The sequence below is a fragment of the Vanessa tameamea genome, chromosome 27, assembly GCF_037043105.1.
Source record: "Vanessa tameamea isolate UH-Manoa-2023 chromosome 27, ilVanTame1 primary haplotype, whole genome shotgun sequence".
NCBI classification, from domain to species: domain Eukaryota; kingdom Metazoa; phylum Arthropoda; class Insecta; order Lepidoptera; family Nymphalidae; genus Vanessa; species Vanessa tameamea.
In genome coordinates this window covers 5,699,460-5,713,637 of record NC_087335.1, presented here as the reverse complement: position 1 = coordinate 5,713,637, position 14,178 = coordinate 5,699,460, and the positions used below count along the sequence as shown (strand labels likewise).

General features: G+C 35.2%; 1 protein-coding gene across 1 annotated transcript in view; it reads left to right on the top strand.

Moving 5' to 3' along the window:
• The window catches only part of LOC113392117 (nephrin-like), a 72,708-nt gene that overhangs the window by 32,931 nt on the left and 25,599 nt on the right, over positions 1 to 14,178 (top strand). The window contains exons 3-7 of the mRNA XM_026628399.2: positions 5,119 to 5,232; positions 7,418 to 7,503; positions 8,805 to 8,918; positions 11,139 to 11,260; positions 11,484 to 11,541. Of these exons, the coding sequence (XP_026484184.2) occupies positions 5,119 to 5,232; positions 7,418 to 7,503; positions 8,805 to 8,918; positions 11,139 to 11,260; positions 11,484 to 11,541 (494 nt within the window). The remainder of the gene's footprint in view (positions 1 to 5,118; positions 5,233 to 7,417; positions 7,504 to 8,804; positions 8,919 to 11,138; positions 11,261 to 11,483; positions 11,542 to 14,178) is intronic.

The window sequence follows — 14,178 nt, the reverse complement described above, 5'->3', positions numbered from 1 at the left end:
TGTAGAGGTAGCACGCACACACACACATCACCAATGGAATTTCATGTGTTAAGTTTGTGATTAGAAAACATTGTCGGGAAACTTCCATGTGTCGATTGATATCCCCATCCTCGTGTATCAACTTCATGTAGTTAATTATTAATCTTTTTGAAGTTTAATTTTGGTGCGTCATGAAAAAATAATGAATTGTTTTTTTATAACGCGTCAGCCTGACATGGAAACTACACGATGAAGTTTCTCGCTAAGCCGCCAACTAAGTGTCAAGTATCACGGAATAGACGAATATCGCCTTCCCCGATGGTTTAAAAAAATCTCTCTCAGATTGGGTTGACTGGAAGATATGGCTAATTAGCCATAAGTCCGCCCATTGTACAACACATAGAATAATTGGTTATACTTTTGTTTTGAGCATTATTTCTATTTTCTTTTTAATCCTAAGATTTCTGTATTTTTGTTTGTGGTGTACAATGAAGTGAAATTGTTAATAACAATTAACATTTTTTTTTCTACTCTAATTAAAAATATTTGAATTATTACAAATTTAAATTTTGTATGTTTAAATTTGTCAGTGTTATAGAAATGGTCAAAAATGTATTATTAATAAGTAGATTATTATTATTTTATGGTAGGTAATTAATTATTTGCATGTAAATAAAAACAATTTTTAATTACACCAAAGGAATAGATATTTTGACACTCTTATACACGTACCTTATTATGTCATGTAGGTCGGCATAGTGGTAAATGGGCAACCTGATGGTAAGTTGTCTCCACTGATAATAGAAACTTGTACTGAAGGAAGTATTAATCATTCCTTATATTACCAACGCTTCACCAACCTTTGGAACTAAGAATTTATATATAACTAACACGTTATCCATTGTTCCTGTAGTTACACTGGCTCACTCACCCTTCAAACCGGAATACAAATGTATTGCTAAAATATTTGATAACTGGTTGGTACATATCCATGGGTACAAAGTCCTGTCACCAAATAATAATCCACAGAAGAGTAGACATAAGCCCAGCAGTGGGACACTTACAGGTTGACTTATACACAATTTATATACTAGGAATTGTAAACAGAAGACTCCATTGGGCTTAGAACTCTAATATTATAATTTGACCTACCTCCGTGGTCGAGTAGTGTGTACACCGGTTTTCATGGGTACGCCACTCCGAGATCCCGGGTTCGATTCCCGGCCGGAGTCGATGTAGAAAAAGTTCATTAGTTTTCTATGTTGTCTTGGGTCTGGGTGTTTGTGGTACCGTCGTTACTTCTGATTTTCCACAACATAAGTGGTTTAGCTACTTACATTGGGATCAGAGTCATATGTGATGTCCAATATTTAAAAAAAAATGCGCAAACGATCGTCACAAAATTTTGCTTATCCTTTAGGGTACAGAGACCGACACAGGATACCTAACACTTGACCCCCCACCTCTTGTAATACGCGCGTAAAGCCGCGACCGAAAACTAGTTGATAATAAACCGAAGATATATAGTGTTTCATAAATCGATTGCGCTGGCGTTTTTACTACGTAATAAATTATCAAGTTAAAAAAGAACACTTTGAAACAGGCCTTTATTTAATCCATACGACGTATACAATATATTATACGAGATTGTATTGTCGTTTGTCACCAAATATACATCTTAATCGGATGTGTGGAACTAATTTAATATGCAGTTGGAAGATTTGACCCAACAGACCAGGGCCGGACCGTAAGTATAGGGCCCTGGGCTACTTTACCCACTTAAGACATATTTGAACAAAGACTTGAATTAAATTAATTGAATGGGTTTGATTAATTGCAGGACTCTCAGGGCTGCAAACCATACGATCTGTTTAATTTAATAAAGTTATGGATTCTTTCGCATTATCGTCTATTTTTGACCTTCCCTTGACTTAGTTGAGGCCCCCCTTGAATCCAAGGTGCCCTGGGGTGAAGCCCAAAAAGCCATATAGTAGATCCGGCCCTGCAATATATGTACTATCAGATGAATAAGGTACTTTGATGATTCATATGCCTAGATAGGTTGTCTTAACTGAGAACGCTTCGAAAAAACTATGGCCATCAGTACACGCACACTTGTAAAGTAGTATGAGATATCGGGAGTGTTTAGCGTGGTTGCTACGCACACCAAGATAATAAAGATGGCTGATTTCTTTTTGTTCTTTTGTAATGTGACATTCTATCTAGATAATATATAAATGATCTAAGGTATTTTATCAGGGAGTTACTTGAAAATGCGTAGTCCGTCTGCGGCTACACGTGGCAGGTGTCAAGGGGCAAGTGTTTGGATAGGATAGCCGCATATGTTTAGTCAGAGTATGAGCCATGTCTATTATGAATTTTATTCAAATCCATCGGGCAGTTTTGGTGTGAATCTGATTTTATTATCAAGAATCAACTAATATGGATATACAAATGGCAATCACAAAATTGTTATTTAAAATCTAGATTGAAAAATATGGTTTGAATAATATTATAAATATACACTAGAAAGAGACGGAAAGGAAGAGAGGGAAATGTCGCCCGGAGAGGGCATAACGCTTTTTCGTAAGCCGCGTAAAAGAACGTCGGTTAACAAAAGTCTTGTTTTTTTAAATATTTTTTTTTTCTGATTATTTTAAGTAGGTAATAGCTACGACGATTTTACGAGCCACGCACACACAATTAAATAAAGGCAGCGAAGAGAGTCACGGCATAGGAGTCAGTCTTACTCCCTAAGCGCGCCAACAAATGTTTCACATATAAAAGAAATTTATAAATAAAAATAAAAATGAACGGGAGCCGAGGTGGCCGAGTGGTTAGAACGCGTGCATCTTAACCGATGACTGCGGGCTCAAACACAGGCAAGCACCACTGAATTTTCATGTGCTTAATTTGTGTTTATAATTCATCTCGTGCTCAGCGGTGAAGGAAAACATCGTGAGGAAACCTGTATGTGTCTAATTTCTACGAAATTCTGCCACATGTGTATCCAACCAACCAACCCGCATTGGAGCAGCGTGGTGGAATATGCTCCAAAACTTCTCCTCAAAGGGAGAGGATGCCTTAGCCCAGCAATGGGAAATTTACATCCAAATTAATGTTGAAGTTGATGTTGAAATAAAAATAAAAAACGCACGGGTTAACGATACATGGATTCAATTAATAACTAAAATCAAATCCATTTCTCTCGTCATACCCAAAATCCTCCGATCACGGCTGCCTCTTAAGGCTCGATTAAGATGTTAAATACTGACACTGAGTGACAAGCGGGATACTTGGATCAGATACGTAGTTATGAAGATAATGCTCTATAATCAAATATTCAACTATAAATTATTTTCACACTAAAGCGGTACGAGATGGCTCTGTGGTTAGAACGCGTGCATCTTAACCGATTACTGCAGATTCAATCCCAGGCTAGCACCATTGTTCACGTGCTTAATTTGTGTTTATATTTAATTGTGCTGGATGATTAAGAAAAATATCGTGAGTATGCCTGCATTGGAGCAGCCTGGAATTATCTCGAAAACCTCTCACCAAAGGGAGAGGAGATCATAGCCCAGTTGTGGGTGATTTGCAGGCAGTTACGTCTAAAGTCAAAACTAACAAATGGAGTTTTATACGGTCTTCAGTAATTAACGGAATGATTCATGATGGTTTAGGTATATTTTAATAAGACTGAGTAAATCGACTGGTTGAAAATACCCACTATAAGGAATTATAATTATCACTCGCCCCAATTCATCTTAAAGCTTGTGTTAGGAGTGGGGATGACAAAAACCCAGAAAGTCAGGATCGATCTTGCGTCTTTTTACATCTCTTGGCGACTTGGCGACTATGCTCATCAATAGAGATGTATTTTATGATATAAATATATTATGTGTGCCTTTATTCAACCCGAGCGAAGCCGGATTTGATAGCTAGGGTTTCCATACATGTGAAGGTCCATGATAAATGGAAGATAGAGTTCCGTCATCATTTATTTCAGTTGGTCCCTATACTAGGATGTATCTGCATTCCGAACCGGTGGTAGCTTCACTTTTATTTGTTAAATGACGTAGTGCTTGTAAAAGCCTACTTGAATAAAGTATATAATGAGATTTTGAGGAAAGTACACAGGCGATGCGTAATGAAAACAAAAATCAAAATATGATTTATTCAAGAAGACTCACAAGTGCTTTTGAATTATCGCCGGTTCGGAATGTAGATTCTATCAAACGAAACCGGCAATTACACCGTTTAATGTACAATTATATTATGTATCTTCAAACAATATTAGCTCCGAGCACTTCCATTATATTAAATAATATTTATATAATAAAGCGTAAGCCTTATTTGTCAATTTCTGGAACGAAGTTCTTTTACGCGTGTTACGGTAGAGTGAACTGGCAGAAATCGTCACATAGGACACTAAGCGACATTGCCCCCTCTTTTTCATTCTCTCCGCCCCTTTTATTACATACGGTTTTGTGTAACATTTTTACATATTTACATTATGACATTAATGGTAATTCGACGTATTCCTGTTAGGAGGTGATAGGGGTAACTATTTGCAATAATTTTTAGCCCCATATCCATGATGCCAAAGTGAACAGTTTTTGAGTTATCACGTTTTTTAGATTTTTTCAAAATAAGTCAAAAGTGCAACTTCAAAAATTTATTTAAAAAAAGGTATTCATTCAAATAAATTTTTTTTCTTCTGATTTATAAAAACGAAATACGTATAAATAGGTAGAAATTCGTATTAATAGATATATTTTTTTAAAATAAATTTTTAAAGTTGCACTTTTGATTTTAAATAACAATTTAATAGATTCGTTGTTAATTTATTCCATTGGGTCTATTATTTAGTACCTAAAATAAATATATAGCTAAAGGAACTGCTTCAACCGGGTGTCACACGATACGCCTTTTTTTTCAAATAAGTTTTAAATTGATTCATAGGCAAATGTAAAATATTACGAGGAATGCTATTATTGAATAGAATAATACTGTTAAGTGCATGTTTTAGTCATGTTCTATAAATAATTACAACTACGACATAATATAACGTAACTGTCTACGGTAATTTAATCTTTATTATAAACTAATCTATTAATTCTTTTTTCAATTCATTAGATATGACAAGCGGGAGGGTGTGACGTCACACTGGTCCGATCCCTCGACGCTGTCCACCCGAGCGACCTTCCGCACCAACACCGAGCCGGCAGTTTTATTACTTACCAAACTAAGGTAATACGAAACATTCATTTATTTTTTACATGTGTGTGCGTAACTATGCGGCTATGTGTGTATTTTATATATATATTTGTGTTTGTCTATTTGGTCTAGTGCCTATATATAAGGCCGATAAAAAAGTTATTGAGTTTTTAAAGCGAAAAATTCTCAGTAGCTGCTCTTTCTCATAGTGGGTGGTACCTATCCGGGTAGGCTTGCACAAAACCATACCACGAAGTAATTCTTTTTTATAATTAATCACAAACATTAGATCTCTTGATTAATGATCGAATATAATTGATAGAGGAGTAGGTGTCACGTGATTGCCTCGTTGATTTAGTGGTTAATTAATACGGTAGAAAAACTGGTAATTCTGGGTTCAATTCTCGGGCTATTAAAGTTTATCAATCTCTGGCGTTTGGATTCTTTCATTACGAAAATTTATGTATTAATTCGACTATAACTTGTTCATAAATATTAGCTATTTAATATGTTCCTAAAGCTCTTTCAATCGCGAGAGGCGATATTTCATGATGAACTTGTTCCCGTAATTACGGTGCATTATTAATAAATACATTTTATAAGAACAAATACTCGATTGCACAAGAATGCACTTTAGAGCAATATAAATTTATCAACATAAATATCTTAATCAAAAAATTTCACAAAGAACGTTTTCGAGTTATTTTGTAACATAATATCAACTGAACACAAAGATGGGATTACTTGTTATGTCAATTGTAGACGAGTTCAAACAGTGCCGCTCTAAAGCGGTAGACACACTGATAAAATTGATAATTCAATTTGAATTAATAATTATTTACTAGCCGCTCATTCTATCATAACACGAAGATAAGGAACACGAAGATGTTATTATGATATTTTTAAACCAATGAGTGATTAGTAAGATATGAATTTAAATATATATATTATGGGTATCGGGCTGGCTGACAAATAGGGACGCAAATGAAATAGCAAACAAAATTAATAAAATATTTATTAATGAAAATTAATTTAAATTTAATCTTTTCGTACATTCTGTAAACCGCCTTATTTATTTAAAAAGCCAAGCGTAGAGCATAGTTTGTGTTTGTTGTCTCTATTTGTTTGAGATGTGGGACACGAAAGGCGATACCTACATGTTAAAATAACAGCGTTGACATTACACAGGCGTTATTTATTATTTATTTTAGTGGTTGGATCGGAAATCACAACGGTGTTCAAATTTAAAGCGATTCTGTATGAAAAATTATGATATGTTTATATTTTATGTTTTTTTCTTGTTGTACTATCAACATATGAAATATGTGCATATTAATAGATATCTTACAAATTATATAATCGAAACGACTGCCTCGTTGGTCTAGTTGATGGCTCTAATGGCTGCAGAGGTGAAGAGGTTCGAGGTCCTGAGTCCTGGGCCTTCCGGTCGTGTCGGATTTGCCTTCCCATCGGATCATGGGAGTGCGAGAATAGTGAATGCATTTATGTTGCGCACACATGTGCATTTTTATATGTGGGGTGTTATTGGCTAATCTCCCTTTGAGATTTGCCGAATTGGCCGAAATTTGGTAGGAAGACATTATTATCAGTAACTGACGAGTAAACTGTTGAATACCGTTTAAGTTTCTTAACGTTATCATTAATTTATATATTTATTGCACAAGCGTTTTGTAATAACGTTAACCTGACTATCAATGCACAGCCAGACATATTGAGCCTATAAAGCTGAAATTCGGGTCATATGTCGATTTATTGTATAATTTTAGATCAGCTCAGAATTATTGTTTTGGAAATGCCCTCCCATTAAGTAGCTTTCTATGAATTTTATCTGCATGAAGTCCGGTCAAGCTGCTAGTAAACCATAAGCTAGATACTCCATCAATGCGTCGCTAGCCATTCAAAATGGGTCGAACATATCAAGACAACTCATTTGAAAGAATTTACTTGGGGGTAGGGTTGGTGGCAGTGTAACCCACTATTTATATTTTCTACCACCACACAACAATAGTTAGCATTGTCATATTTGAGGTGTGAGTGAGCCAGTGTTTACAGGCACAAGGGACATAACATCTTAGTTCCTAAGTTTGGTAGCACAACAAGGATGATTAATATTTTTTAGAGCCAAATGACCCAAAAAAAAACAAATATAATCAAATCCAGACAGGACTTCAAAGTTGTAACACTTTTTATTTTGCAGAGCTGAAGATGATGGGCAGTACAGATGCCGAGTTGACTTCATCAGGTCACCCACAAAGAACACTCGGCTGAATCTTACAATACTTAGTAAGTTACCTCATAAATTTCTAGATTATGTCTATTGCTACGAGGTAAGTACGAGTATTTTTTTATGGCTACTATTGGTGACCTATTCTTCATAGACACTGGCGCCATATAACATTTTAAGCACGTCTTACATCACCAATGCGCCACGAACATTGGAAACTGAGATGTTACGCCCCTTGTGCCTGTGGTTACACTGGCTCCTTTAAACCGGATTACAACAATACAAAGTTTTACTGTTTGGCGATAATGTAAATATGATGAGATGACCTACCCAGACGGGCTAGCACAACCTAACACCAAGTGAAGTGAGTTTCTTACTCTCTCTCTGTTATTTTAACATCGTCAAATCTACATTTATTCATTTAAAAAAATATATTCATCAGAATATTTTGATTGATACGAAAGGAACTTAAAGATTCACTACTTTCTCTAACAGACAGTCTTTAGGCTAATCAGAAATAAATGACGGTCGTACTACAACTATTAAAGTAATACTGTCAGTATTTAAAACTCGATATTTACCATGTTTTTTTTTATTTTTATTAATATATAATAATATACTTAAAAAAACATGGTAAATATCTCGTTTTAAATACTAATAGTAATAAAAATGACCATGTTAATTTAAAATCTTCTATTAAAGTAATACTCAAATTCTTTAACTGCTTTTTGATAAAATCTAAATCAAAATATTCTTTCTTCAAGTAGGCGCGTTAAACACTTTTAAACCTTTATGTTACAGCTGAATTTAATGTAAAGCTACCACACAACCATTTCATTGTATTTATTTAGATAAAGATGTGTTTTATATGAGGAAATTACAATTGAGTTTCTTGTTGGCTTGTAGCTTTGTAAAGACAATCTTATCCTCTAACGTGACAATTCGAAATTGCTTAAAATTAAATGAGCTTATTTGACAATAGAATATTATGACTTAAATGCGTCTTAATTCAAATTAAAGGCAGGAGAGAAATATTAGATAACCTTGTTCTGTTTCTTGGAAACGTATATGAAATATTTCGGGACGATCGGTTGTGTAGTTAAGAGTAACAAAAAAACACTCAAACTGACTTTAAAAAAAATAGTAGCAATACCTCCTTATGAGTAATTATTAATGTTCCCATTTACCCCTCCAATTGAGCTCAAAACTTGAGCTAGGAATGGGTACGGCAGTGGCCCAAGGGGTCAGGATCGAACCTGCGGCTTCCATCCCTGGGCGGTCCTTTAACCACAGCTCTATTGGCACCTAATTCGTATCTGTCTAGTTAATTATATTTGGGTCAAATATTTCTTGTTAACAGTACCTCCCGAGAGGCTGCTGATCCTTGACCAGGAAGGCGATGAGATCAAGGGCGGCGTGATCGGCCCTTACGATGAAAGCTCTGATGTCAATCTCACCTGCGTCGCTGTGGGAGGTAAGTTGCCTTATTGTAACGCCATGTTAATTTTTTCTTTGAATTAATTTGTTAACAGACGTATTTTTTCGTCTCTAATTAAAACTATTTGAGTATCTATTCTATATATATATATATATCTATTCATTGAATCAAATTTAATTCAAATTAATTTAGTAAAAAATATAATACATTCATAATTTTTTATTCTTGTAGTTTATTATTCCAAATTTTCTCTTATATTTAATAGTCTGTGTACTAAAATTATAAAAACTAAGTGTAGTAAGATACAATAAATTTCAAAAATATATTAACGGTTTTATTATATACATATATAAAACACTAGACGTCGCCTGCGGCTTCGTTCGCGAGTTTAATCTTGCTTCAAAGAAAATTTCATAAAATTTTGCTCACTGGTATGGCCGTGAAAGATCAACAGACAGACATAAGGACAAAGTCACTTTCGCATTTATAACATTAGTAAAGATGACATAAAATTAGTTCAAACGACAATTAGCTATTCAAAACTTCAGGGCGTAGCTTCAAAAGACATCCCTTCGGTTACAGTAACCACCCTCATGAATTAAACTCAAGTGGTATTTTCATCTCGTGTGAACCTCACCCTTAATAAAGGTTATGCACCTCTGTTGCGTGTCCCCCGTAGTTTCAAGGGTTGTTTAATGATAATTACCAATTAATTAACCTTCCGGTGCACTTTTTGAGTAATGGGGGTAGTTTTAACGATCTATGTATTTTGAAAAATTATAGAGTTGAGTTTATGTAGGTGTAAAGTTATGTTTGCTGTGTAAAATGTTAGTTACGACTCTTATTCATATAAAAACAATATTTAATTTAATAAAGAACAATTTTTATTCATTATAATGTTTTACTTCAAAAGTGTTTGCAAAAATTTCGGCACATAATCGTTCAGCATTCAATTTTGAAACAATATCACCTAACAGATCCAGAATCAAATGTTAAGTGATACCGTTTCAAAATCGTATACCAAGATATGTCTTACGTGTTACAGACAGATGAAGTTACACAGGTAATGCTTTGAGTCACATATCTTTGATAGTAGTAGTACATTGGTTTACGGAAACAGCCAGCGAAATGTATTTACCTAACTAAGAAACATGCGAACGAAGACTTGGAAATAGCTGTGTAAAATCAAAAACCAAAATATTCTTCATTCAAGTAGGCTCATAAAAGCACCTTTAAATATTAAATATTGGACAACATCACATACATTACTCTGATCCCAGTGTAAGTAGCTAAAGCACTTGTGTTATGGAAAATCAGAAGTAACGACGTTACCACAACATCCAAGATAACATAGAAAACTAATGAACTTTTTCTACATCGACTCGGCCGGGAATCGAACCCGGTACCTCGGAGTGGCGTACCCATGAAAACCGGTGTACACACTCGACCACGGAGGTCGTCATATTTCAGTTTTAAATTTAACGTAAAGATACCACCATTTCTAAAAGTAGATTCTACCGAGAAGAACCAGCAAGAAACTCAGTAGTTACTCTTTTTCACCGTTATGATTACATAGCATGTTAGTAAAATACAATTATATTTTTATATATTCTGCCTGGAAATAAATACTAAGTCTACACGTCATCATCTTAAATATAACCTTGTATTGAGTAATATGCCTTATTTATTAATGTTGTATTGAAATTAGCTTTAAATTTAAATTTGTTAATAGGCAAAGTTAGAAATAACTGTGGAATCTTGTTGTAGAAACGAATATAGTGCCCCAGGATGGATGTATTAACTTTGTGAAGTCAAAAACTAGGTGTTATTAGTTTAATAGTTACTTTAACGTATTTAGTAAATTTAGTAACATCCAGTTTTTCATGAATATATATTTTTTTAAATTAACTTTAACAGTCTGTAAATTTCCCACTGCTGGGCTAAGGCCTCCTCTCTCTTTGAGGAGAAGGCATGGAGCATATTCGACCACGCTGCTCCAATACGAGTTGGTGGAATACACATGTGGCGTAATATCGTTGAAAATAGACACATGCAGGTTTCCTCACGATGTTTTCCTTCACCGCCGAGCACGAGATGAATTATAAACACAAATTAACCACATGAAAATTCAGTGGTGCCTGCCTCGGTTTGAACCTGAAATCATCGATTAAGATGCACGCTTTCTAACCACTGTGCCATCTCGGCTCTGAATGAATGAACGAATGAATATTATTTTAAAAGAATGCTTTTTTTTAGGTCGTCCACCAGCAAGAGTATCCTGGTGGAAATCACACGCACTGCTCGCCAATTCGGAGGCTCGAGCCACCGTCTCCTTCACACTGCGACGAGCAGACTACGGCTCTGAAGTCACTTGTCAGGTTGATATTATTTATTATAAGGGATAAGGGATGTTCGCAAATTCTCCAATTTTGTACAAAATTTAGGTAACAAATTTAATACAAACAAATATTTTCATTAAACACGAACTGTAAATAGAACGAGTGTTTAATATTTACTTAAACTCTAATAACAATTAAAACATATTCTTGCGTTCAAAAGAACTAATGAAAATACATTTAATTCTTTGATGTTTTTAAACAGGCCGTGACAGACCAGTCCCTGACGCCGCTGTCTGAGACACTGACGATCAACGTTAACCGTGAGTTAATTATATTTAACTACCTATTGCCATAAGATAGGTTCCCATTAGTTAAAACAATCATAATGCTTTTATACGAATGATTCAGAAATTCTTCCAATGTTTTTCAAAATGGGAAGGGTACAAATAAAATAAATAATAAATAAATAAATAAATATTGGACAACATCACATACATTACTCTGATCCCAATGTAAGTAGCTAAAGCACTTGTGTTATGGAAATCAGAAGTAACGACGGTACCACAAACACCCAGACCCAAGACAACATAGAAAACTAATGAACTTTTTCTACATCGACTCGGCCGGGGATCGAACCCGGGACCTCGGAGTGGTGTACCCATGAAAACCGGTGTACACACTACTCGACCACGGAGGTCGTCGAAAATAATTGAATAGATGCTATAGATAGCTTCGTAGCGTAGCGTAGATGACCCTACTAACAATGATGCCGACGAATAAGTGTAGGGATTTTCCTCTTGACTGATTTCCATCATAGCGGCCATTTTTAATATAGTTTAAATAACTGTACACTAGATATTACTAGATGATAGATCAGTCTCAAGACCATAGTGCTTTCTGAGGAACGAAAGTGCATATACTGACATTTTCCAAATTGCTGTCTGCTATTGGGAATTCCTTGGGTTATAAGTTAAACAATGCTATCTCCTTCTTTCGAATGTCAAATCATTGATGACAGAAAGAGATAACAGTATTTAACTAAACACCCGCTAAAGGACCTCAAAGAAAGAAAATGCATTACCCTTTTTAGTTTCGCAATGCCCGATATAAACTTATCCATTTAAACTCGTGAAGCGTACCTTTTTACGAAACTTTTGCGAATTTTCACGCAAACAAAGTCGGGCGTAAAAGCTTATATAATACAAGAATAGAAAACGAAATTTTGGATCGTGATTAATCTTGTTTTGTTCAAAAAGTAGGACGGATACTTAACAAAGAGATTTATCATAATACAGGAGGGATTTCATCTTAATAATTCACTAGATTACACAAAAGTGTTTGTTTATTTGGTATACTGGACGGATTTTCGCTATTTTATAAATGCAGTAAATAGATACTGAAAGGGCTGCCTTGGAGGGAACTGCCTCGTTGGTATTGTGGATAGCTCTTATAAAAAAGAATCTTGGATTTAAATATCGGAACGTCCCAAAAAGATAGTGGCCAGTAACAGAAATATAGCGTACCAGGTAAGAGTTAGAAAATTGGCATACACTCGCAAGCTATAGAAAGCACGTAAACTCGTTGGTCCAATGCCTGGTCGATACAGTTGTGTTGGAGCAGCGCACACTTGTGAACTATAAAATCTATTTCACAAACTGAATCATAAAATTGGTGACATTGTCCGAAAGTCTGTCTCAGACTTTTAAGTATAAGGAATTGCTGAAATATATTGTGCGGAATGCAAGAACGTCCACATGATATTGCCATTATCAATATACAACTACTTAAAATAGGTTTCAATACTGGCAATTATTACACTATAGCACGCATACTTTAGAAATATTTGAAGTGAAATAGTAGATTGTGACATGAACTCTAATAAATATAAAATTTATACGATACACGTATCAAAATGGCGTATCATTCTTAGTCGGTTGTTGACATTTGACGAGTGAGATACGAAGCGAATTATTACAGAATCGTACTGTTGTTGAATGAACGTTTTTTCAAGTATGATCTTGAAATGGCTTCTCCATAATTAATTAGCCAAATAAAACGAAGTTTTTCCGGATCTTTTGGGTGGAATATACACTCCGAACGCTTTATGTTAATAGCATTATGTTACAGTTCTGTAACACGACGATTAAAATATGCTTGAACAAAGTATATTTTGATTTATACATTTTTGAAGTAAATTTTCCTATCAATGTGTATATGTTACTAGTTTCTTTATTCCGTATTATATAAGCTTCAATAGCGTAATAGTTTACGGGCCGCCCGGCGATGCAAAAAGTCGCAGGATCGATCCTGACCCCTTGGGCTATTGTCGTACCCACTAACACAAGTCATAAAAGGAAGCTTAAAAGGAGGGGTATATATATGAATACAGCCGATATGGTTTAACGGTTGTAACAAGCGAACTGAGCTCAATTTCTGTTTAAAATTCACTTCGTCCCGGCGGTAAAGTAAATACCGTGTAAAAAACGCCTCGGATCGTATAAAATTCTACGACATGTATTTTTCAACCTTCTTTAGAGCAGCTCTTTGGAGCTCCAAGCCTACTCTTAAAGATAAGCTTGAAAATGGAATCCTATCAGTGGAATATTAACGTGCTATCAATGATTTCGGTATATTCGAAGATTTTGCACCAAATAAAGTTATTATACCGATATCATACAGTCAGTAAAATAATGTCGATTCTCACAACTTTAGTTAGAGTGTGATTTTTTGTGGTCACCACCGCCCATAGACAATGGCGCTGTAAGAAACATTAACCATTCCTTACATCGCCAATGCGATACCAATCTCGGGAACTAAGATGTTACGTCCCTTGTGCCTGTAGTTACACTGGCTCACGCACCCTTCAAACTGGAACACGACAATACTGAGTACTGCCGTTTGGCGGTAGAATATCTGATGAGCGAGTGGAATCTACCCAGACAGGCTTGCACAAAGCC